The sequence below is a fragment of the Ranitomeya variabilis genome, chromosome 1, assembly GCF_051348905.1.
Source record: "Ranitomeya variabilis isolate aRanVar5 chromosome 1, aRanVar5.hap1, whole genome shotgun sequence".
NCBI lineage: Eukaryota > Metazoa > Chordata > Amphibia > Anura > Dendrobatidae > Ranitomeya > Ranitomeya variabilis.
The window spans coordinates 897,156,971-897,184,860 of NC_135232.1; the positions used below are offsets into that span (position 1 = coordinate 897,156,971).

The 27,890-nt window shown below is 42.9% G+C and overlaps 1 protein-coding gene across 2 annotated transcripts in view; it reads left to right on the plus strand.

Moving 5' to 3' along the window:
* The window catches only part of LOC143775873 (bifunctional heparan sulfate N-deacetylase/N-sulfotransferase 4-like), a 1,078,686-nt gene that overhangs the window by 868,102 nt on the left and 182,694 nt on the right, over positions 1 to 27,890 (plus strand). For both annotated transcript variants that reach the window (XR_013215729.1, XM_077264588.1), the window contains exon 10: positions 21,247 to 21,421. Coding sequence is in view for 1 of the 2 variants with exons in the window: in XM_077264588.1 (XP_077120703.1) it covers positions 21,247 to 21,421 (175 nt within the window). In the remaining variant the exon portion in view is untranslated. The remainder of the gene's footprint in view (positions 1 to 21,246; positions 21,422 to 27,890) is intronic.

Sequence of the window (27,890 nt, forward strand, 5' to 3'; positions counted from 1 at the left end):
TCACCTGCCCAATACAATTCCAACAGTGAAACATGGTGGTGGCAGCATCATGCTATGGGGGTGTTTTTCAGCTGCAGGGACAGGACGACTGGTTGTCATTGAACGAAACATGAATGTGGCCAAGTACAGAAATATCCTGGATGAAAACCTTTTCCAGAGTGCTCTGGACCTCAGACTTGGCAGAAGGTTCACCTTCCAACAAGACAATGACCCTAAGCTACAGCTAAAATAACCAAGGAGTGGCTTCAGAACAACTCTATGATCATTCTTCACTGATCCAACCAGAGCCCTGACCTAAACCCAATTGAGCATCTCTGGAGAGACCTGAAAATGGCTGTCCACCAACGTTCACATCCAACCTGATGGAACTGGAGAGCATCTGCAAGGAAGAATTGCAGAGGATCCCCAAATCCACATGTGAAAAACTTGATGCATCATTCTCAAGGAGACTCATGGCTGTACTAGCTCAAAGGGGTGCTTCTACTCAATACTGAGCAAAGGGTCTGAATACTTATGACTAGTGTTGAGCATTCCGATAACGCAAGTATCGGGTATCGGCCGATACTTGCGGTATCGGAATTCCGATACCGAGATCCGATACTTTTGTGGTATCGGGAATCGGTATCGGATCCATATTACTGTGTAAAATAAAGAATTAAAATAAAAAATATTGATATACTCACCTCTCCGGAGGCCCCTGGACATCACCACTGGTAACCGGCAGCCTTCTTTGCATAAAATGAGCGCGTTTAGGGCCATCCATTAGGAGAGTTTCCTCTCCTTCAGACCCTGGGAACCATCAGGATACCTTCCGATACTTGGTGTCCCATTGACTTGTATTGGTATCGGGTATCGGTATCGGCGATATCCGATACTTTTCGGGTATCGGCCGATACTATCCGATACCGATACTTTCAACTATCGGACGGTATCGCTCAACACTACTTATGACCATGTGATATTTCAGTTTTTCTTTTTTAATAAATTTGCAAAACTTTCTACATTTCTGTTCTTTTTCAGTCAAGCTGGGGTGCAGAGTGTACATTAATGTGAAAACAATGAACTTTTTTGAATTTACCAAATGGCTGCAATGAAACAAAGAGTGAGAAATTTAAAGGGGTCTGAATACTTTCTGTACCCACTATGTTTCACTAGATAACATTATAAAGGGCTGGTTAGGCATGGAATTTACTCATACATTGGTGAATGCAGCTGGGTTGGAGGGCATGGAGGTTCCCATTAAAGCATTAAATACGTTTTACTTTTTTTTCCCCATCAGTATTCTGTAATTTTCAATTCCACCCCCCTCCCTCTTTTTCAAGGACCATAACGTTTAATTTTTCTATCAAAATATCTGCATGAGGGCATATTTTTGCTAGACCAGTTGTAGTTTTGAAAAAAATGTCCATTTTACAAAAAAATGTAGTGAAAAATGGACAAAAACAATTCTAGTGTGGTGAAATGGTGAAAAAATGCAATTCCGCCATTGCTTTTTGGGACTTGTTTTTACAGCATTTATTGCATGTGGGGATTCATTTTTTATGTTTTTTTTTTTTTTTTCTGTTTTACGCTACTTGAACCTATAATGGTCTGATCACTTAGACCAGATGTGGGCAATTAATTTTACCAAGAGGTCAAAAGAGAGACCCTGACTGTTGTGGAGGGCCAAACCAACTGGCCACACTTAATTCTGCTTATTAGTATTTTATCACTTAAAATTGAGAAGAATTCAATATACTGATTAGCAGCTCGGGCTTATACATGTTATAATAGGGCTTAATGTAATATGTATTCTTACCTGTAGCAGCTATCAAAACCACATAATTTACTGTTTTTTTATAACATTTATAAAAAGCAGCAAATCAACATTGCTTCTGTTATTCAGTCTCAAATATATAAAATAAGTATAGATGTACCTTGACCAGCAGCTCCCCCACACAGTATGATACCTCTATAACATACCCCTATACAGTATGATGTCCACCCAACTCGCTCACGCACAGTATGTTGTCCCCACTTCCTCACACATACTGTATGATGCCCTAACAGCCCCACAAACACAGAATAATGTCCCTCACAGAACCTACCATAGTACTATAGCTCCATAGTCCCTCATAGAGTTCTGTATATAGTGGCTTGAAAAAGCTTGGGTAACCCTGGTCAAAATTACAGTTATTGTGAACAGTTCAGGCAGCTGAAGATTAAATTATCTGTAAAAGGCCTAAAGTTAACACATTCATTACCGGAGCTTTTTTTCGGTTTTGAGTTTTCGTTTTTCCCTCCCCTTCTTTCCAGAGCCATAACTTTTTGATTTTTCCATCAATATGGCCACCTGAGGGCTTATTTTTTGGAGGACGGGTTGTACTTTTGGACAATCTTATTGTTTTTACCATGTCGTGTAGCAGAAAATGGGAAAAAATTCCAAGTGCGGTGAAATTGCAAAAAAGTGCAATCCCACACTGGTTTTTTGCTTGGCTTTTTTTTGCTAAGCTCATTAAATGCTAAAACTGACCTGTCATTATGATTCTCCAGGTCATTACAAGTTGATAGACACCAAATATGTCTAGGTTCTTTTTACAAAAGTAGTGAAAAAAAATTCCGATGTTTGCTTATAAAAAATAAAAAATTGCGCCATTTTTCAAGACCTATAGCGTGTTAATTTTTCGTGATCTCAAGATTATTTTTTGCCTGTCGAGCTGATGTTTTTAATGATAGCATTTTTGTGAAGATACGATCTTTTGATCGCCCTTTATTTCATTTTAATGCAATGTCGCAGCGACCAAAAAAGCGTAATTTTGGTGTTTTGATTTTTTTTCTCTCTATGCCGTTTAGCAATCAAGTTAATCATATTGTAATTGATAGATCGGGCGATTCTGAATGCGTCGATAACAAATATGTCTATGTTTGATTTTATTTTGATTGTTGTATTTTGAATGGGGTGAAAGGGGGGTGATTTGAAATGTTGTTTTTTTAATTTTTTTCATATTTTTAAAAACATTTTTTTTTACTTTTGGCATGCTTCAATAGCTGCCATGGGTGGCTTGAAGCTGCCACAACTTGATTAGCACTGCTCAGATCACCTATATGTAGTAGAATTACAGCATTTCTATGACCGCCAACCACTGGGTGGCGCTCACAGCAATCTGGTATCAACAACCGTAGAGGTCTCAAGGAGACCTCTGGTTGTCATGCTGATGCACCGATGACCCTAGATCATATGACGGGGTCACCGTTGCTCGCATTTCCGGATGGAAGCGTTTGTTAAATGTCGCTGTCAGAATTTGTCAGCGACATTTAACTAGATAATAGCCTCAGGTAGATCGCGATTCCACCCGTGGCTATTGTGGACACATGTCAGCTGTTCAAAACCGCTAACATGTCCCGGCTTTGAGGTGGGCTCACCGCTGGAGCCCACCTCAAAGCAAAGGAAACTGCTATCGGACGTACTATCCCGTCCGATGGCAGTAAGTGGTTAAAGATTACATATTTGCTTTGTATTTTCAAATGATATATACCGTATATATATATAGTTGTGTGAAAAAGTGATCGTCCCTTTCCTGATTCCCTATTCTTTAGCACACTAAATGTTTCTGATCACCAAACAAATTTAAATATTTGACAAAGATAACACAAGTAAACCTAAAATGCAGTTTTTAAATTAAGGTTTTTATTATTAATGGGAACCTGTCACCCCAAAATGGAAGTTGAGCTAAGCCCACCAGCATCAGGGGCTTATCTACAGCATTCTGGAATGCTGTAGATAAGCCCCGATGTATCCTGAAAGATGAGTAAAAGAGGTTAGATTATACTCACCTGGGTGGGCGGTCCGATCCGATGGGCATCGCGGTCTGGTCAGGAGCCTCCCATCTTCTTACGATCACGTCCTCTTGTCTTCACGTCGCAGCTCCGGCGCAGGCATACTTTGTCTGCCCTGTTGAGTGCAGAGCAAAGTACTGCAGTGCTCAGGCGCCGGGAAAGTTCAGAGAGGCCCGGTGCCTGCGCACTGCAGTACTTTGCTCTGCCCTCAACAGGGCAGACAAAGTACGCCGGAGCCGCAGTGTGAAGACAAGAAGAGGACGTCATCCTATGAAGATGGGAGGCCCCAGGCCGCGACGCTCATCGGACCGGACAGCAGCGGGAACACCCTTGAATGAGTATAATATAACCTCTTTTTTCATCTTTCAGTATACATTGGGGGCTTATCTACAGCATTACAGAATGCTGTAGATAAGCCCCTGATGCCAGTGGGCTTAGCTCAACTTCCATTTTGGGGGTGACAGGTTCCCTTTAATGGAAAAATAAATCCAAACCTACAGGGCCATGTGTGAAAAAGTAATTTACCACCCTTACAATATAAATTAACTGTGGTATATCAGATCTTTGTGACGTTGAGTTAAATTTCCCTAGCCACACCCAGACCTGATTACTGCCACACCTGTTCTCAATGAAGAAATCACTGAAATAGGACCTGCCTGATGAAGTGAAGTAGACTAAAAGATTACTCAAAAGCTAAACATCAAGCCACGATCCAAAGAAATTCTGGAACAAATGAGAAGCAAAGTAATTGAGATCTATCAGTCTGGAAAAGGTTATACAGCCATTTCTAATGTTTTGGTACTCCAGCAAACCACAGTGAGAGCCATTATCCACAAATGGAGAAAACATGGAACAGTGGTGAACCTTCCCACACAGACAGCTCTCCAGCGACCAACGATGCCGAAGTCCCCGGGTAACCAGGGTAAACATCAGGTTACTAAGCGCAGGGCCGCGCTTAGTAACCCGATGTTTACCCTGGTTACCAGTGTAAATGTAAAAAAAAACTAACACTACATACTTACATTCCATGTCTGTCGCATCCCCCGGCGTTCTGCTTCCCTGTACTGTAAGCGCCGGCCGTAAAGCAGAGCGGTGACGTCACCGCTGTGCCCTGCTTTACGGCCAGCCGGCGCTGACACAGTGCAGGGAAGCAGAACGCCGGGGGACGCGACAGACATCGGAATGTAAGTATGTAGTGTTTGGTTTTTTTTTACATTTGCACTGGTAACCAGGGTAAATATCGGGTTACTAAGCGCGGCCCTGCGCTTAGTAACCCGATGTTTACCCTGGTTACCAGTGAAGACATCGCTGGATCGGTGTCACACACACCGATCCAGCGATGTCAGCTGGTGATCCAGCGACTAAATAAGGTGCTGGCCTTCTAGCTCTGACCAACGATGTCACAGCAGGATCCTGATCGCTGCTGCGTGTCAAACACAACGATATCGTTATCCAGGATGCTGCAACGTCATGGATCGCTAGCGATATCGTTGTTAAGTTGTTCAGTGTGAAGGTACCTTAAGGGTGCCCCAACCAGTTATTAGGTTAAGAGGCAATCAATTTTTCACACAGGGTCAGTTTGGATCTCTTTTTCTCGTAATAATAAAATCCTTTTTTTTTTGTTTACTTGTATCCAAGAAGTATTGTTTCTCCTTGTGAAGAGTGACATGTTAAGCATGTCGAGGTGAGGAGACTTAAAGCCGCAATGCTCCTCTGGGAAATATGCAAATTGTCTCTTCAGAGAGGAAGAGGGCTAAAACTCTAGTGCCACCTATTGGAAGTAGCAATACTAACAGTCAATGTCGAGCCTTGTCACTTAGGATAAAAGCCAAACCAGAATCTCAATTTGCAGACACTGTGTTTCGGAGTACTGCCCCTCGTCAGTGCAAAGTGGAGATCTGGTTTGGCTGATTGAGAGGCGCATATTTTCCCAGAGGAGCATTGCGGCTTTAAGTCTCCCACAAGGAGAAACGATACTTCTTGGATCCTGGTCAGACGCCTCTCAATCAGCCATACCAGATCTACTCTTTGCACTAATGAGGGGCAGTATCCCGAAGCACAGCGTCTGTAAATTGAGATTCTGGTTTGGCTTTTATCCTAAGTCATGTGACAAGGCTCGTTTAAGGGTCGACATTGACTATTAGGATTGCTACCTCCAATAGGTGTCATTAGAGTTCTAGTCCTCTACTTCTCTGAAGAGACAACTTGTTTACTTGTGTTATCTTTGTCTAATATTTAATTTTGCTTTGTGATCTGAAACATTGTGTGACATGCATGTAAAAGAATAGGAAATCGGGAAGGGGCTAACATTTTTTCACACAACTTTGTGTATATATATATATATATATATATATATATATATATATATATATATATATATATATATATATATAAATACATATATATATATATATATATATATATATATATATATATATATATATACTAGATGGTGGCCCGATTCTAACGCATCGGGTATTCCAGAATCTGTATGTAGTTTATTTATGAAGTTTTCAGAATAATGCAATTTACACACAGGATTGGGCCGGCCGTGGCCAATTAGCGAAGCGTGGTTCAAATTGCCACGTAGTATATTGCCCAGCCACGTAGTATATAGCACAGACACGTAGTACATAGCACAGACACGTAGTATATAGCACAGCCACGTAGTATATAGCACAGAGATGTAGTATATAACACTGCCCATGTAGTATATAACCCAGGCCACGTAGTATATAGCACAGCCACGTAGTATATAGCACAGAGATGTAGTATATAACACTGACCATGCAGTATATAGCCCAGGACACATAGTATATACCACAGCCACATAGTATATAGCACAGCCCATATAGTATATAGCACAGAGATGTAGTATATAACACAACCCATGCAGTATCTAACACAGCCCACATAGTATATAGCAATGCGGGCACCACATCCCTGTTAAAAAATGAATTAAAATAAAAAATAGTTATATACTCACCCTCCATTGGCCCCCCGGATCCAGCCGAGGCGTTTACCGATGCTCCTCGCCACGCTCCGGTCCCAAGAATGCATTGCGGTCTCACGAGATGATGATGTAGCCGTCTCGCGAGACTGCTACATCGTCATCTCGCGAGACCGCAATGCATAGACCGGTCACCGGAATGTCACGAGGAGCGGGAAAGGCCTCAGCTGGATGCGGGGGCCCACTGAAGGTGATTATATAATGATTTTTTATTTTTTTAAATTATTTTTAACATTAGATCTTTTACTATTGATGCTGCATAGGCAGCATCAATAGTAAAAAGTTGGTCACACAGGGTTAATAGCAGCGTTAATGGAGTGCGTTAAACCGCGGCATAACGCGGTCCATTAACGCTGCTATTAACCCTTTGTGAGCACTGCTTGGGGGGATTATGGAGCGGGCACTGACTGCGGGGAGTAAGGAGCAGCCATTTTGCCGCCGGACTGTGCCTGTCGCTAATTGGTCGTGGCTGTTTTGCCGCGACCAATCAGTGACTTGGGATTTCTGTGACAGACAGAAAGACAGACAGAAGGACAGACAGAAAGACGGAAGTGACCCTTTGACAATTATATAGTAGATATATATATATATATATATATATATATATATATATATATACAGTATATATATATATATATACACTCACCGGCCACTTTATTAGGTACACCATGCTAGTAACGGGTTGGACCCCCTTTTGCCTTCAGAACTGCCTCAATTCTTCGTGGCATAGATTCAACAAGGTGCTGGAAGCATTCCTCAGAGATTTTGGTCCATATTGACATGATGGCATCACACAGTTGCCGCAGATTTGTCGGCTGCACATCCCAAAGATGCTCCATACAAGGCAGGATGGATCCATGCTTTCATGTTGTTTACGCCAAATTCTGACCCTACCATCCGAATGTCGCAGCAGAAATCGAGACTCATCAGACCAAGCAACGTTTTTCCAATCTTCTACTGTCCAATTTCGATGAGCTTGTACAAATTGTAGCCTCAGTTTCCTGTTCTTAGCTGAAAGGAGTGGTACCCGGTGTGGTCTTCTGCTGCTGTAGCCCATCTGCCTCAAAGTTCGACGCACTGTGCGTTCAGAGATGCTCTTAGGCCTACCTTGGTTGTAACGGGTGGCGATTTGAGTCACTGTTGCCTTTCTATCAGCTCGAACCAGTCTGCCCATTCTCCTCTGACCTCTGGCATCAACAAGGCATTTCCGCCCACAGAACTGCCGCTCACTGGATTTTTTTTCTTTTTCGGACCATTCTCTGTAAACCCTAGAGATGGTTGTGCGTGAAAATCCCAGTAGATCAGCAGTTTCTGAAATACTCAGACCAGTCCTTCTGGCACCAACAACCATGCCACGTTCAAAGGCACTCAAATCACCTTTCTTCCCCATACTAATGCTCGGTTTGAACTGCAGGAGATTGTCTTGACCATGTCTACATGCCTAAATGCACTGAGTTGCCGCCATGTGATTGGCTGATTAGAAATTAAGTGTTAACAAGAAGTTGGACAGGTGTACCTAATAAAGTGGCCGGTGAGTGTATATATATATATATACATACATTTATTTTTTTTACATCTTTTACATTTCAAAATTTACAAAAAGGAATGTGGCCCGATGCAAAGGTTTCAGACCTTAATTAGCCTGTTAATGTTATGGCTTGTTCACTATCATTGTTAGGAAAGGCCAGGTGATGCAAATTTCCCAGTTTTATTTCCTAGCCTCCTCTAACCTTGTGCCAAAAAACAGCATCCATTGGATCTTTTAAGCAACTGCCTAGCACTCTGAGAATGAAAGTGGTGGAGGGCCACAAAGAAGGAGAAGACTATAAGAAGATAGCAAAGCATTTTCAGTTTGTCCTTTCCTCAGTTTACAATGTAATTAAGAAATAGCAGTTAACAGGAACAGTAGAGGTCAAGATAAGGTATGGAAGACAAGCAAAATTTTAGTGAGATCTGCTCGTAAGATTGCTAGAGAGGCAAATCAGAATTACTGCTTGACAGCAAAAGACCTTCAGAAAGATTTAGCAGACTATGGAGTTGTGGTACATTGTTCTACTGCTCAGAGACACCTGCACAAGTATGGCACTCAAGGAAGAGTCTTCAGAAGAAAACCTCTCCTGTGTCGTCACTGTAAAATTCAGCATCAGAAGTGTTCAAAAGAACATCTAAATATACCTGATGCATTTTGGAACCAAGTTTTGTGGACTGATGATATTAAAATAGAATTATTTGGCCGCAATGATCAAATTTTAAGTAAATAGTAAAAAAACAACATGTGGGACTGGTATTCTCAGATTGGTAAGGGGCTATGGGTATTGGCCCCAGCCTAAAAATAGCAGCCTGCAGCCTCCCTAGTTGTGGCGCTTTGCCCGTCTTTTCCCACTTGCCCTAGTGTGGTGGCAAGTGGGGTAATGGTTGTGGCGTTGACAACAGGCTAGTAATGGAGATGCATGTATAAGACACCCCCATTACTATCACCACAGTTATATTGAATAAAGACACTGCCGGAATAAAATCCTTTAACCCCTTCCCGACATTTGACGTACTATCCCGTCGAGGTGGGGTGGGCCCGTATGACCGCCGACGGGATAGTACGTCATAGCCGATCGGCCGCGCTCACGGGGGGAGCGCGGCCGATCGCGGCCGGGTATCGGCTGCATATCGCAGCTGACATCCGGCACTATGTGCCAGGAGCGGTCACGGACCGCCCCCGGCACATTAACCCCCGGCACACCGCGATCAAACATGATCGCGATGTGCCGGCGATGCAGGGAAGCATCGCGCAGGGAGAGGGCTCCCTGCGGGCTTCCCTGAGCCCCCCGCAGCAACGCGATGTGATCGCGTTGCTGCGAGGGTCTTACCTCCCTCCCTGCCTGCTCCAGACCCGGATCCAAGATGGCCGCGGATCCGGGTCCTGCAGGGAGGGAGGTGGCTTCACAGACGCCTGCTCAGAGCAGGCACTGTGAAGCAGCCTGTACTTCTCGCAGATCGGTGATCTGTCAGAGTGCTATGCAAACTGGCAGATCACCGATCTGTATTGTCCCCCCCTGGGGCAAAGTAAAAAAGTAAAAAAAAAAATTTCCAAATGTGTAAAAAAAAATAAAAAAAAATATTCCAAAATGAAAAAAAAAAAAAATATTATTCCCATAAATACATTTCTTTATCTAAATTAAAAAAAAAAACCAATAAAAGTACACATATTTAGTATCGCCACGTCCGTAACGACCCAACCTATAAAACTGCCACACTAGTTAACCCCTTCAGTAAACACCGTAAGAAAAAAAAAAAAAAAACGAGGCAAAAAACAACGCTTTATTACCATACCGCCGAACAAAAAGTGGAATAACACGCGATCAAAAAGACTGATATAAATATCCATGGTACCGCTGAAAACGTCATCTTGTCCCGCAAAAAACAAGCTGCCATACAGCATCATCAGCAAAAAAATAAAAAAGTTATAGTCCTGAGAATAAAGCGATACCAAAATAATTATTTTTTCTATAAAATAGTTTTTATCGTATAAAAGCGCCAAAACATAAAAAAAATGATATAAATGAGATATCGCTGTAATCATACTGACCCGACGAATAAAACTGCTTTATCAATTTTACCAAACCCGGAACGGTATAAACGCCTCTCCCAAAAGAAATTCATGAATAGCAGGTTTTTGGTCATTCTGCCTCACAAAAATCGGAATAAAAAGCGATCAAAAACGGTCACGTGTCCGAAAATGTTACCAATAAAAACGTCAACTCGTCCCGCAAAAAAACAAAACCTCACATGACTCTGTGGAGCAAATGTGGAAAAATTATAGGTCTCAAAATGTGGAGACGCAAAAACTTTTTTGCTATAAAAAGCGTCGCTGGTTTCACACTTCCGTTTTTGTCTGCAGCGTTTTTTGCACAAAAAAACGCATGCGTTTTTTCCCTATATTTAACATTGAAAACGCATGCGGTTTTTTTGTACGCGTTTGGTCGCGTTTTCAAACGCATGCGGTTTTTTTCTGCATGCGTTCATTTTCAGAAATACAACCTGCAGTATTTTCTTGCGTTTTTAAGCACATGCGTTTGTTTGCGTTAAAAACGCATGCATTTTTATCGAAAAAAACAGAAAACACACTGAAAAGCCACCCACCACCATCAAGGTGATAAAGGGATCCAAACCCTAACCCTAACTCTACCCCTAACCTCACCCCTAACCGTTTAATGAACATTTTCTGACAGTCATAGTGCCACGTATTTCAGTGCCACGTATTTCAGTGCCACGTATTTCAGTGCCACGTATTTCAGTGCCATGTATTTCAGTGCCACGTATCACGTATTTCAGTGCCACGTGTTTCAGTGCCACGTATTTCAGTGCCACGTATCACGTATTTCAGTGCCACATATTTTAGTACCACGTATTTCAGTTGCACGTATTTCAGTGCCACGTATTTCAGTGCCACGTATTTCAGTGCCACGTATCACGTATTTCAGTGCCACGTGTTTCAGTGCCACGTATTTAAGTGCCACGTATCACATATTTCAGTGCCACGTATTTCAGTGCCACGTATTTCAGTGCCACGTATTTCAGTGCCACGTATTTAAGTGCCACATATCACATATTTCAGTGCCACTTATTTAAGTGCCACGTATTTCAGTGCCACGTATTTCAGTGCCACGTATTTCAGTGCCACGTGTTTCAGTGCCACGTATTTAAGTGCCACGTATCACGTATTTCAGTGCCACGTATTTCAGTGCCACGTATTTCAGTGCCACGTATTTCAGTGCCACGTATTTCAGTGCCACGTATTTCAGTGCCACGTATTTAAGTGCCACATATCACATATTTCAGTGCCACTTATTTAAGTGCCACGTATTTCAGTGCCACGTATTTCAGTGCCACGTATTTCAGTGCCACGTATTTCAGTGCCACGTATTTCAGTGCCACGTGTTTCAGTGCCACGTATTTAAGTGCCACGTATCACGTATTTCAGTGCCACGTATTTCAGTGCCACGTATTTCAGTGCCACGTATTTCAGTGCCACGTATTTAAGTGCCACATATCACATATTTCAGTGCCACTTATTTAAGTGCCACGTATTTCAGTGCCACGTATTTCAGTGCCACGTATTTCAGTGCCACGTATTTCAGTGCCACGTATTTCAGTGCCACGTGTTTCAGTGCCACGTATTTAAGTGCCACGTATCACGTATTTCAGTGCCACGTATTTCAGTGCCACGTATTTCAGTGCCACGTATTTCAGTGCCACGTATTTCAGTGCCACGTGTTTCAGTGCCACGTATTTAAGTGCCACGTATCACGTATTTCAGTGCCACGTATTTCAGTGCCACGTATTTCAGTGCCACGTATTTCAGTGCCACGTATTTCAGTGCCACGTGTTTCAGTGCCACGTATTTAAGTGCCACGTATCACGTATTTCAGTGCCACGTATTTCAGTGCCACGTATTTCAGTGCCACGTATTTCAGTGCCACGTATTTCATTGCCACGTATTTCAGTCACGTTTAGGGTTAGGGTTAGGGGTAGGGTTAGGGTTAGGGCTAGGGTTGGAGGTAAAGTTAGGGTTGGGGCTAAAGTTAGGGTTGGGGCTAAAGTTAGGGTTAGGGTTTGGATTACATTTACGTTTGGATTAGGGTTGGGATTAGAATTATGTGTGTGTCAGGGCTAGGGGTGTGGTTAGGGTTACCGTTGGGATTAGGGTTAGGGGTGTGTTTGGGTTAGGGTTTCAGGTAGAATTGGGGGGTTTCCACTGTCCAGGCACATCAGGGGCTCTCCAAGCGCGACATGGCGTCCAATCTCAATTCCAGCCAATTCTGCGTTGAAAAAGTAAAACAGTGCTCCTTCCCTTCCGAGCTCTCCCGTGCGCCCAAAAAGGGGTTTACCCCAACATATGTGTTATCAGCGTACTCGGGACAAATTGAACAACAACTTCTGGGGTCCAAGTTCTCTTGTTATCCTTAGGAAAATAAAAATTTGGGGGGCTAAAAATCATTTTTGTGGGAAAAAAAAGATGTTTTATTTTCACGGCTCTGCATTATAAACTGTAGTGAAACACTTGGGGGTTCAAAGTTCTCACAACACATCTAGATAAGTTCCTTGGGAGGTCTAGTTTCCAATATGGGGTCACTTGTGGGGGGTTTGTACTGTTTGGGTACATCAGGGGCTCTGCAAATGCAACGTGACGCCTGCAGACCAATCCATTTAAGGCTGCATTCCAAATGGCGCTCCTTCCCTTCCGAGCTCTGTCATGCGCCCAAACAGTGGTTCCCCCCCACATATGGGGTATCAGCGTACTCAGGACAAATTGGAAAACAAATTTTGGGGTCCAATTTATTCTGTTACCCTTGTAAAAATACAAAGCTGGGGGCTAAAAAATCATTTTTGAGAAAAAAAAAAAATATTTTCACGGCTCTGCGTTATAATCTGTAGTGAAACACTTGGGGGTTCAAAGCTCTCAAAACACATCTAGATAAGTTCCTTAGGGGGTCTACTTTCCAAAATGGTGTCACTTGTAGGGAGTTTCAATGTTTAGGCACATCAGGGGCTCTCCAAACGCAACATGGCGTCCCATCTCAATTCCAGTCAATTTTGCATTGAAAAGTCAAATGGCGCTCCTTCCCTTCCAAGCTCTGCCATGCGCCCAAACAATGGTTTACACCCACATATGGGGTATCAGCGTACTCAGGACAAATTGCACAACATTTTTTGGGGTCCAATTTCTTCTCTTACCCTTGGGAAAATAAAAAATTGGGGGCAAAAAGATCATTTTTGTGAAAAAAATATGATTTTTTATTTTTACGGCTCTGCATTATAAACTTCTGTGAAGCACTTGGTGGGTCAAAGTGCTCACCACACATCTAGATAAGTTCCTTAGGGGGTCTACTTTCCAAAATGGTGTCACTTGTAGGGAGTTTCAATGTTTAGGCACATCAGGGGCTCTCCAAACGCAACATGGCGTCCCATCTCAATTCCAGTCAATTTTGCATTGAAAAGTCAAATGGCGCTCCTTCCCTTCCAAGCTCTGCCATGCGCCCAAACAATGGTTTACACCCACATATGGGGTATCAGCGTACTCAGGACAAATTGCACAACATTTTTTGGGGTCCAATTTCTTCTCTTACCCTTGGGAAAATAAAAAATTGGGGGCGAAAAGATCATTTTTGTGAAAAAATATGATTTTTTATTTTTACGGCTCTGCATTATAAACTTCTGTGAAGCACTTGGTGGGTCAAAGTGCTCACCACACATCTAGATAAGTTCCTTAGGGGGTCTACTTTCCAAAATGGTGTCACTTGTAGGGAGTTTCAATGTTTAGGCACATCAGGGGCTCTCCAAACGCAACATGGCGTCCCATCTCAATTCTAGTCAATTTTGCATTGAAAAGTCAAATGGCGCTCCTTCCCTTCCAAGCTCTGCCATGCGCCCAAACAATGGTTTACACCCACATATGGGGTATCAGCGTACTCAGGACAAATTGCACAACATTTTTTGGGGTCCAATTTCTTCTCTTACCCTTGGGAAAATAAAAAATTGGGGGCGAAAAGATCATTTTTGTGAAAAAATATGATTTTTTATTTTTACGGCTCTGCATTATAAACTTCTGTGAAGCACTTGGTGGGTCAAAGTGCTCACCACACATCTAGATAAGTTCCTTAGGGGGTCTACTTTCCAAAATGGTGTCACTTGTAGGGAGTTTCAATGTTTAGGCACATCAGGGGCTCTCCAAACGCAACATGGCGTCCCATCTCAATTCCAGTCAATTTTGCATTGAAAAGTCAAATGGCGCTCCTTCCCTTCCAAGCTCTGCCATGCGCCCAAACAATGGTTTACACCCACATATGGGGTATCAGCGTACTCAGGACAAATTGCACAACATTTTTTGGGGTCCAATTTCTTCTCTTACCCTTGGGAAAATAAAAAATTGGGGGCGAAAAGATCATTTTTGTGAAAAAATATGATTTTTTATTTTTACGGCTCTGCAATATAAACTTCTGTGAAGCACTTGGTGGGTCAAAGTGCTCACCACACATCTAGATAAGTTCCTTAGGGGGTCTACTTTCCAAAATGGTGTCACTTGTAGGGAGTTTCAATGTTTAGGCACATCAGGGGCTCTCCAAACGCAACATGGCGTCCCATCTCAATTCCAGTCAATTTTGCATTGAAAAGTCAAATGGCGCTCCTTCCCTTCCAAGCTCTGCCATGCGCCTAAACAATGGTTTACACCCACATATGGGGTATCATCGTACTCAGGACAAATTGTACAACAACTTTGGGGGTCCATTTTCTCCTGTTACCCTTGGTAAAATAAAACAAATTGGAGCTGAAATAAATTTTGTGTGAAAAAAAGTTAAATGTTCATTTTTATTTAAACATTCCAAAAATTCCTGTGAAACACCTGAAGGGTTAATAAACTTCTTGAATGTGGTTTTGAGCACCTTGAGGGGTGCAGTTTTTAGAATGGTGTCACACTTGAGTATTTTCTATCATATAGACCCCTCAAAATGACTTCAAATGAGATGTGGTCCCTAAAAAAAAATGGTGTTGTAAAAATGAGAAATTGCTGGTCAACTTTTAACCCTTATAACTCCGTCACAAAAAAAAATTTTGGTTCCAAAATTGTACTGATGTAAAGTAGACATGTGGGAAATGTTACTTATTAAGTATTTTGCGTGACATATGTCTGTGATTTAAGGGCACAAAAATTCAAAGTTGGAAAATTGCAAAATTTTCAAAATTTTCGCCAAATTTCCATTTTTTTCACAAATAAACGCAAGTTATATCGAATAAATTTTACCTTTAACATGAAGTACAATATGTCACGAGAAAATAATGTCAGAATCGCCAAGATCCGTCAAAGCGTTCCAGAGTTATAGCCTCATAAAGGGACAGTGGTCAGAATTGTAAAAATTGGCCCGGTCATTAACGTGCAAACCACCCTTGGGGGTGAAGGGGTTAATTGAAAGACACAGACTCCTTTGTTTGAAATAAGAAAGCACATTTATACTCACTTTACACCTAATCCATTGATGCCCATGTCACCTGTAAAAGAAGGAAAATAATAAAAAAACATATCCATCACCTGTGTCCGTAATTTTCAAAAGCAGCAGAGGGAAAGCTAACACCTGAGGGCTGATATTACTATTCTGAGAAAAAGGGCAATATCCCTAAAGGTTCCCAGGCTATTAGCTCACAGCTGTTTGGATAGCTTTTACTTTTATGGGGGACAGCAGAAAGAAATTATGTAGGTTACCCCCATAATTTTAAACCAGCAAACGCTAAACAGACAGAACTGTGGAGTGATGTTAATAGCCAAGGAAAGGGCTATGGAAATTGTCCCTCCTCCCAGGCTAAGAACATCAGCAGCCCCAGAATTGATGCATCAATAAGATGCGTCAAATCTGTAGCCTAACCAAATTCTTCCAACTTGCACTGAGGTGTTGGCAAGTGGAGTAATATTTGTGGCGTTGATGTCAGCTTTGCATTGTCAGCTGACATCAAGCCAAGGGGTTTGCAATGGAGAGTCGTCTATAAGACATCCCCATTCCTAACCCCAAATACCCAGCAAGAGTAAAGTTCTTTTGTTTGAAACAAAAACACTGACTTTTTATTTGAAATAAAAGGAAAAGAGCACAGTTATACTAACCTTATGTCTAATCCACCAATGCCCATGTCTCTTGGAAAAGAAGATAAATAATATACAACCATATCCCTCACCTGTCCGATGGTGAAGATAATCCATAATGTCCCATGGCAATTCAGATGATTTGGATAGCAGTCACATCACTAATGCGACCATTATTCCGGTCAGCTGGGATACACTGATAAGAGTGTAATCACTCCTGCAGTGTCTAGCGTTAAGCTGCCATGAGAAATTTCATTGGAATTCACACTTGGTGAACAGCGGTGACTTTGCTTATGGCACCGCTCTCTGTGTGAGAATTTTCTCATGGCAGCTCAGCGTTAGACACTGCAGGAGCGATCACACTTTTGTCGGTGTGTTCCAATTAATGGGGAGAAGATGTAACAGCTCTCCAGATCATCCAGATCATTGGGGACAGTATGGATTATTTTCACATCGGACAGGTGAGGGATATGTTTTTTTATTATTTTCTGATTTTTCTAGGGGACATGGGCATCGGTGGATTAGGCATCAGGTGAGTATAACTATGCTTTTTCTATTTCTATTTCAAATAAAAGAGTCTTGTGTCTTTCTTTCAATTAAAATATTTTATCCTGGTTGTATCTTTTTTACAATCTAATTATGGGGTTAGTAATGGGGGTGTCTTAAAGACTCCTCTCTTTTACTAACTTGTGGTCTTGATGTCAGCGGCCATAAAACAGCTGACATCAATTCCACAACCATTACCGCACTTGCCACCACACCAGGGCAAGTGGGAAGAGCCAGACAAAGTGCTGGAATTGGTAACTCTAATAGATGCACCTTATCTTATATTTTAGACTGGGGGGGCAATATCCATGGCCCCTTCTCAGTCTGAAAATACCAGCCCCCAGCTTTAGCTTGGCTGGTTTTCAAAAATGAGAAGGACCCCTGTTTTTTTTTTTAATTATTTATTTAACCCCTTCACCCCCGGAGCTTTTTCCGTTTTTCAGTTTTCGTTTTTCGCTCCCCTCCTTCCCAGAGCCATAACTTTTTTATTTTTCCGTCAATTTGGCCATGTGAGGGCTTATTTTTTGCGAGGCGAGTTGTACTTTTGAACGACATCATTGGTTTTAGCATGTCGTGTACTAGAAAACGGGAAAAAAATTCCAAGTGCAGTGAAATTGCAAAAAAAGTGCAATCCCACACTTGTTTTTTGCTTGCCTATTTTGCTAGGTTCACTAAATGCTAAAACTGACCTGCCATTATGATTCTCCAGGTCACTACGAGTTCATAGACACCTAACATGACTAGGTTATTTTTCACCTAAGTGGTGAAAAAAAATTCCAAACTTTGCAAAAAACAAAACAAAACAAAACAAAATTGCGCCATTTTCCGATACTCGTAGCGTCTCCATTTTTCGTGATCTGGGGTCAGGTGAGGGCTTATTTTTTGCGTGCCGAGCTGTCGTTTTTAATGATAGCATTTTGGTGCAGATACGTTCTTTTGATCGCCCGTTATTGCATTTTAATGCAATGTCGTGGCGACCAAAAAAACATAAATCTGGCGTTTCGAATTTTTTTCTCATTACGCCATTTAGCGATCAGGTTAATGCTTTTTTTTTATTGATAGATCGGGCGATTCTGAACGCGGCGATACCAAATATGTGTAGGTTGGGGGTTTTTTTTATTGATTTATTTTGATTGGGGCGAAAGGGGGGTGATTTAAACTTTTATATTTTTTTTATTTTTTTCACATTTTTAAAAACTTTTTTTTTTTACTTTTGCCATGCTTCTATAGCCTCCATGGGAGGCTAGAAGCAGGCACAGCCCGATCGGCTCTGCTATGCAGCAGTGATCATAAGATCGCTGCTACACAGCAGATTTGCAGGTGTGCTGTGAGCGCCGACCACAGGGGAGCGCTCACAGCCACCGGCAATCAGTAAACATAGAGGTCTCAAGGACCTCTATGGTTACAATGGAGGAGCATCGCCGACCCCCGATCATGTGACGGGGGTCGGCGATACGCTCATATCCGGCCGCACGGCCGGATGCGGTAGTTAAATGCCGCTGTCTGCGTTTGACAGTGGCATTTAACTAGTTAATAGGCGCGCGCAGATCGCAATTCTGCCTGTGCCTATTGCGGGAACATGTCAGCTGTTCAAAACAGCTGACATGTCCCGGCTTTGATGTGCGCTCACCGCCGGAGCGCACATCAAAGCGGGGGTCCCGACATGTGACGTACTATACCGTCACATGTCGGGAAGGGGTTAAATAGTGAAAAAAAAACCTGGCATGTGACCCTTCTATTCTTAATAAAGCTGACAGCTGAGGGTTGCAGTCCGCAGCTGTCAGTTTTGCTTGCCCTGGTTATCAAAAATAGAAGAGACTCTGTGACATTTTTTTTGTTATTTATTCATTTACAGCACAGGTGCCACCTGATGAATACTCCCATCAGCATTGCCTGCCCTTTCTGTTATCAGTGACAGCAGGGGTAGGCTGATGGGAGTAGTACTCTCTCATCAGTCGATGACTGTGACCAGTAGTAACCTTTTTATTGCCGGTAACAGTTGCTGCCTCATGCTGTCGTCTCACAGCATGGGAACAACAGCTGTCTAACTGGCAGTAATGATCTTAGCACCGTTCAGAGCACTGTCATGCAGATGGCAAACAATGGTTCTTCATCCCCCCATGCATATGAATGGGGTTTGCTATTGACTTCGTATCCCCAACCAACCTTTTTTTAGATCTTCAGTGGGACCCAAACATCCATGTGTTCGCCCATCTCTAATGCTAAACACAAGCTAATATCAACAATAGACTACCTCAAAAGGTAGATGAAGGTTTTACAATGGCCCTCACAGTCCCCTGATCTGGACATCATTGAAAATCTGTGGCTACACCTCAAAATAGCAGGGCATGCAATCTCACAGTATTTGAAGAATTTTCCAAGGAAAAATGGATGAAAATTTCTCAAACGAGAATGAAAAGACTCTAGTCTGGCTACAAAAAGCATTTACAAGCTCTAATACTTTCAAAAGAGGGCAATGCTAGGTACTAGCCACATAGGGTGCCCAGTAATTTTGACCAGAGGTGTCCAAACTTTTACATGCCACTGCAATGGCCTGTAATATAATGATGTGTCCCACAGTCCCTCACATAGTATTATGGCTCACCACACAATTATGACATCCTATATTCACTCACACAATATGTTCCCACACACAATTATGATGCTCCCATAGCCTCTCACACAGTATGCTGCTCCAACACACTAGTATGATGTCCCCACAGCCCTTTAAATAGTATGATGTCTCCACTGCCCCGTACATATTATGCATCCATAGCCCTTCACATACTATGATGCTTCTACATCCCGTCACACAAATATGATGCCCCTACAGCTCAGTATGATGTCTCCATAGTCCCTCACATAATATGATGTCTCCACATCTCCTCACACATTATAATGTCCCCACAGTGCCATACACAGTATGATATCCCCATAGTCCATCATACATTATAACGTTGTCACAGCTCCTCACACGTTTTAATGTACTAACAACCTCTCACACAAATATATGTCAGCACAGCCCCTCACATAGTATGACATTCTCACAGATCCTAATACAGGATAACATTCCCACTGCCCCTTACATAATATGACGTCTCCACAGCTCCTCACATAAGTATGATGTCCCCCACAATTTTTCACCACAAGTACTGACAGATATACTGACAGATAAAGTAAAACTACTCACATAACCCAGTTTTCCTGATGTGCTGCTGAGGTCTCTACAGTGCACAGCTGGTGCAATATAGTGACTGCACTGCATCTGCTATGGCCTGAAAAGCTCCCTGTTCCATCATTCATCGGTATCTGCATCCAGAAATACCTGTGAAAATGAGAAGTGGGAGGGCAGCTGCATATCGTGAAATGCCACTCTATCCAGCCCTTTGGCTGTCCCATAAAGCCAAATTTTTCCCAGGTCTGGCTTATACTATATACTACATATATACCACAGACTTTCAGTACATAGTATAAAACATGAGCTTCAACTAAGTTTAGCCTGTGGCTGAGTTTAACAGGAATGCCAAGTTGGGAGTGAGTGGGGCCTTCAGTAGACCCTGATTTGCCATGGTAACCCATTAGTGTCCAGTGTTTGCTTCAGAAATTGACAACATCAAAATAGTTCACAGTAGCGATTGGAGATAAGCACCATTAGTTGCACTTAAAGAAAGATGCCAGACAGATTCATCCTGTGAAGAGAACTCAGTTTGAATCCCTAATAATTAAGGATTACAATACTGTAATTGCTCTTTATGGATGAGAGGTTCAATACTATACTGGTGGAAGAAATCCTGAATTTCACTAGCCTGGATGTATGTAATCCCCACTACACTACGGATTAGGCTACAATATTTGCTCATATAAATGCCACAACTGGTGATCTAGTATGCCAAACCTTGTGCATGTGCTAAAATGTAGTAATAGGAAGTATTAGGATGAATAGATGAAGATAGCAGATGGAGGCTGAGAGTAGGAGCTGGTGCAGTGTTTACCGTTACACTCTCAAACTTCATCATGCTTCAATTTGTGACATTTCATTTACCAATGCAATCACCAGGGAATAAAGTAAAGGAGCATATGTTATACTTTCCCTGCCACACATGCACATACAAACATTAAACTATACCACACAGACTCTCTGAGCTCTATGCATATTCCTCGCAGAACCCTTTCCTAAAGTGGCATCATGCCATACATGCAGGGCTATATAACAATATTATCACCAATATAACATTTTTGTTGTTTTTAAAAGGTATATGGATATTTTTCCTTATCCTTCCAACACAACCTCAGATTTCCTGTTTGAGAAGAGTGCAAATTATTTTCATTCAGAGGAAGTTCCCAGGAGAGTGGCGGCGCTGTTACCACAAGCAAAGATTATCACCATTCTTATTGATCCATCTGATCGAGCATACTCGTGGTATCAGGTATGGTTCTTTAGAATTTCAAGCTAAATGCTATAAACAATGCAAACAAAATAAACAAATAGGCATCATATTTTTCAGACTATAAGACGCACCAGACCATAAGACGCACCAAGGTTTTAGAGGAGGAAAATAGGAAAATAAATTGTACCTGTCATCAGGATGAGGCATGTTAAACTAAATGTATAGGCATAAAGATACTGTCCTACTGGTTTAATAGGTACATTCACTGTAAAAGTCCATAGCCTGTTTGTTCATGCCTGTGGGGTGGGACTGTGAATAGGGTCTTCGGCTCTGCTCCAGCCACTCAACTGCCTCTATTGTCAGTATCTTGCTACCGTTATAAATTTTGTACGGGCAGCATCCTAACTGTGGGTGGCACTTAAGAACATTTACCTTGCAGCCGCCTTCAGTAAAATGGTGCATGCAAACATTGATCCAGGGTCGGTCTGGCCTGGCGGGGTACTGGGGAAATCCCCGGTGGGCCCTTGGCTGTGGAAAGGAGAAGAGAAGGAAATGGGGAAAAAAAGTCTGCGGTTTTTAGGGGCATGGGCCCTTTAAAAGCGCAGGCCGCTTATGTGCAGGGGCGCGTGCACGCAGCAGTCATTACTTAAATTGCTGCAGCGTGCATCCCGATGGATACTGGCATATGACGTCAGTGTCATGCGCCAAATGCAATGAGCGCACACATTCACCGCCGGCCTCTGCTATATCAGCGGCCATTTTACTATGAGAGCGCAGACCTGCAGAGGAGGAGGATGTCGCCGGAGAGCAGGCATGTAAGAGGAATGTGTTTTTCTCTCTCTCAAACAGGCGGAAGGGGCAAGGATGGATATACATACGAGGGGAAGGGGGCCAGGATGGATATACATACGGGGGGAAGGGGGGACAGGTTGGATACACATACTGGGGGAAGGGGGCCAGGATGGACATGCTTACGGAGGAAAGGGGGCCAGGATGGATATACATACAAGGGAAGGGGGCCAGGATGGATGCACATATGGGGAAGGGTGCCAGGATGGATATACATATGGGGGGAAGGGGGTCAGGATGGATATACATACAAAGGGGAAAGGGGCCAGGATTGATATAAATACAAGGGGAAAGGGGCCAGGATGGATACACGTACGGGGGAAGGGGGCCATGATGGATATACATACAGGGGGAAGGGGACAAGGATGGATAAACATACTGGGGGAATAGGGCAAGGATGGATACATACTGGGGGATGGGTGCCAGGATGAACACACATATGGGGGAAGGGGGCCAAGAAAGATACACATACTGGGGGAAGGGGCCAGGATGGATACACATATGGGGGGAAGGGGGCCAGGATGGATATATATATGGGGAAGGGGGCCAGGATGGATACTCATACTGGGAGAAGGGGGACAGGGTGGATACACATACAGGGGGAAGGGGGCCAGGATGGATACACATACGGAGGAAGGGGGCCAGGATGGATACACATACGGGGGAAGGGGGCCAGGATGGATAAACATACTCTGGGAATGGGACAAGGATGGATATACATATGGGGAAGGGGGCCAGGTTTGATACCCCAAACCTCGCCACAGTCTTCATCCCAACCCTAACCCATCTATTCAACCTATCACTAACAACTGGTGTTTTCCCCTCAAGCTTTAAACATGCCTCAATCACACCTATCCTCAAAAAGCCCTCTCTTGACCCATCCTCTGTATCTAGCTATCGCCCTATATCACTTCTCCCCTATGCCTCCAAACTACTGGAACAACACGTCCATCTTGAACTGTCCTCCCATTTCTCTTCCTGCTCCCTCTTCGACCGCTTACAATCTGGCTTCCAGTCACAGCACTCCACTGAAACTGCCCTAACTAAGGTCACCATTAACCGCCAAGAGCAAACGACAATACTATGTCCTCCTCCTCCTCGACCTGTCGGCTGCCTTTGACACAGTGGACCATTCCCTTTTATTACAGACCCTTTCATCCCTTGGCATCTCCTCTAGATTTCTAAAACTTAACATGGACAAAACAGAATTCATCGTCTTTCCCCCAACTCACGAGACCCCCCCAACAAACCTATGCATTACAGTAAAAGGCTGCCCACTCTCCCTAGTCCCACAAGCTCGCTGTCTCGGGGTAATCCTTGACACTGATCTCTCCTTCAAACCACATATCCAAATCCTTTCCACTTCCTGCTGCTTTCAACTCAAAAATATTTCACGGATCCGTACATTCCTAAATGAAGAATCTGCAAAAATCCTAGTTCACTCATCATCTCCCGCCTCGACTACTGTAACCTCTTGCTCTGTGGCCTCCCCTCTAACACTCTCGCACACCTCCAATCTATTCTAAACTCTGCTGCCCGACTAATCCACCTGTCCCCCCGCTATTCCCCGGCCTCTCCCCTCTGTAAATTTCTTCACTGGCTCCCCATTACCCAGAGACTCCAATACAAAACCCTAACCATGACATACAAAGCTATCCACAACCTGTCTCCACCATACATCTGTGACCTCGTCTCCCGGTACTTTCCTGCACGCAACCTCCGATCCTCACAAGATAACCTTCTCTACTCCCCTCTTATCTCCTCTTCCCACAATCACATACAAGATTTCTCTTGCGCATCACCCGTACTCTGGAACTCTCTACAACAACATATCAGACTCTCACCTACCATCGAAACCTTCAAAAAGAACCTGAAGACCCACCTCTTCAGACAAGCCTACAACCTGCAGTAACCACCAATCCACCAAACCACTGCATGACCAGCTCTACCCTCGCCTACTGTATCCTCACCCATTTCTTGTAGATTGTGAGCCCTCGTGGGCAGGGTCCTCTCTCCTCTTGTACCAGTTGTAACCTGTATTGTTTAAGATTATTGTACTTGTTTTTATTATGTATACCACTCCTCACATGTAAAGCACCATGGAATAAATGGCGCTATAATAAATAATAATAATAATTCACATACTGGGGGAAATAACACCGCAACTAGAAGTAGCCGTGGGGTGTGCCTAACATGAACCTAGACACCTCGACACAGCCGGAGGACTAAATACCCCTATAAAGGGAAATAGGAATGCTACCTTGCCTCAGAGCAGACCCCCAAAGGATAGGCAGCCCCCGACGAATAATGACTGTGAGTAGGAGAAGAATAGACACACGCAGGTAGAAACAGGATTCAGCAAAAGAGGCCACTCTAGCTAAATAGGAAAGGATAGGACAGATTACTAGGCGGTCAGTATTAAAACCCTTCCAAAAATATCCACAGCAGATAATACAAAAAGTTCCACAATCTAACTAAAGACATGGAATGTATATCTGCCACTCCAGAGAATCCAGCAAGACTGAGAAAATACTGACACAATCGAAGCTGGACAAGAAAACAGAAAGAATAGCACTAAATTGTGAAGCACACTGCATGTGTGCCACAGGAAAAAAACCCAGACACTTATTTTTGCTGATTTGGCAGAAAGGCAGGAGGAACCAGGCAGAGGTCCATAACCTCCCAAGAACAATTGACAACTGGCAAGGACAAATGAATCCTGCACGCCTAAATACCCCAGTCAGAACTGCAATCAGCAGATACACCTGACCAGGGCTGCAACTCAGGGGCAACTGCATTACCATGTGTGAACATGTAAACCCTTAAAATACTTTTTATTAAATATCTTTAAAATACAAATATCCCAGTGACAAAAAACAGGATCAAAAAAGTGCACCTCTCCTTGCGTTATCCCTGCACTTGACTGCTCTCCCTACCTAGCAGTGGAGGTTGGCACCCTGATAGAATGATTTTGGCGCCCCCACTCAACGGTGGCTGTCCACTGCTACCCCTATTTACTTCCTAGATGGCTACAGGTGGGAAAACAATGAGCTATAAAAAGAGATGAAATAAAGCGCAAGAGAAAAACAAAAAATTAGGTGCACATAAACAATCCCCAATTGTTTTCCTATTAGGAAAAAATTCACATAAGACAATGGTAGCATGGGGAATAGTAATATATCAATATAAAAAAATGGTTCAAGAAAAGAATGATAATATTTCAACCAGAACTAGAACAAAATTAGCCTCTTTCGGCCACACATAGATTCTGCCCAATGGCACAATCAGTAACCTCTTTTTGCACCAAGGCATATAATTAAGGGCCGCAGAGTGACCAACAGAAAGGAAAAACCAATAATATATAGTCTGGTAATACATGCGAAGCTATTGTGGGTAGCCAACAAGGGATCATAGCCCCAGATTAATAATACTTAGCTTCCCAGCTTCACAGCAGTCGTCTCAGTCGCCTCGACGCGTTTCCCCGAACTACGGTTCATCAGGAGGCAGTTCAGAATAGGAACCATTAAGCCAAAGATGCAGGTGCCATGATGCAAAGCAGACCTGAAGATCCAGGGGAAGGGGAGGTATTTTTATACCAACGAATAAACTCTCACTGGTCGGTAATCTCCAGCCAGTGAGGTATCCACCCCCTATCTCCGGAAGAACACTGAGTACCATGATAAATTAGTCAGACATATGGACTTAATTGATGTAGTCATGTCTACAAACGTCTCTGGGTCCCTCCCCCACAGGCAGGACAGATCATTAATAAACAAATACCAAATGCATAGCATACCGGCGGTATAGATCAAGTGACCTCCTCATAACCACGCTTGTACGGCGTCATGGACGGCGCCATCTTCATATCACAAAATGCGCACGCGCCAGACAGACAAACTTGCGCATGCGCATAGTGCTTATGGAACGGGATGATTAGCGGTACAGCGCGCATGACAGGAATCACCGGTCATGATCTGGACTGCGCAAGCGTGCACAGTTCTAGCCCGCAATCTGTAAGCGCGCAAAGCGTAACATAGGCATTGTATCTAGGAACTATATAGCCCATTGTGAGGACAGTAATGTATAACTGGACTAGAAAAATATGTTATTGTTTAAATAAATGTTAAGTACATATGAGCACCATAATTTTTATTTAATATAAGCTGCTTAAAAAAGAAATCCAAATGCAGTCTAAGATGTACAAGCACATAAAATGCGGTGACCAAAGATGTCACTAGGCTAATATCCAGTGTGCAAAGCCCGACACTTGGTTAGTCTCCAGCGAGGAGAAGAATATCATGTCCTGATAGACATACTATTTTATCATTAGATACAGTACATCCTATCATGTAGCTAATTTAATTAAGCCTAGAAAAGAAAAAATTTAACGGGAATAATATCCCTTATTGCCATGAGTTCTGCTTTGTATAAGTGCATAGACTACAAAAAAATATAAGAGCCGGTACTACATAGGAAGATATCAATGATAAAGGGATATAAAAAATCATTTTGAATGTTAGTCATAACAATAGACTACTGCACAATATCAAATGCAGTTTTTATAGCGGTCCCTCAGTCAGTTTACCCCCTATAAATATATAATTGCGCAAAATACAAATCCAGAGTGGATGAAAAAGTTACCAAAATGATGGATATAGGGTATCATAGAAAACAGGTGTAGGTCAAAGACTCATTAAGTCCCTTCGGTGATACCGATTGCATCCGAAAGATCCATTCTGCCTCACGTTTTAGGAGGGCTTTTTCAAAATCACCTCCTCTAGTTCTTGGTTTTAGCAACTCAATCATACAAAATGTTATTCCTTCCAACCTCCCTCCATGTGCTTGATTTACATGCCGGGCCAATGGGGTATCCCTACCGTGTTTTATGTCACCAAGATGTTCCCCAAACCTGGTTTTAATCTCCCTGGTAGTCTTTCCTATATAGTCCAGGGGGCAGGGACAAGTGATCTTTATACTACTCCCACTGACCGGCAGTTACCAAAATCTCTTATATCAAAACACCTCCCATTTGCAGCACTAGTGAACTGTCTTGATGGTTTTACGTATTGACACTTGGTACAATTTCCACATTTATAGAAGCCAAGCGGTTTTCTATCCAGCCACGTACCCTTTGGTTGTGGTTTTTGATTCAGGCTGTGTACCAGCCTGTCTCCGATGGACTTTCCCCTCCTATACGTGATGCCGGGTGTGTATGGGACAATGTCTCTAAGGTCTGGATCCGCCCGAAGTACCCCCCAATGTCTTTTCAAGATCTGGTATATTCTTTCAGATTGATTATCGAAGGTCCCTATCAGTCTAACCGGACATGAGACATCCCTTGATTTCTCTTTTGTTCTCAATAGTAGGGATCTGTCCCTGTCAAGCGCCTCCTTGTAAGATCTTACCAAAACACCTGTAGGGTATCCCCTCTCCTTAAATCTCCGATGTAGATCGCTAGCCTGATGTTTATAAGTGGCCACATCGGAGCAGTTTCTTCTGATACGGAGAAATTGGCCTTTGGGTATGCCACGTTTAAGGGGGATAGGGTGATGGCTCTGCCACTGCAGCAGGCTATTTGTTGCTGTTGGTTTGCGATAAGTATGTGTACTTATACCCCCTTTTTCATTTTTTGTGATGGTCAAGTCCAAAAAGGCAATAC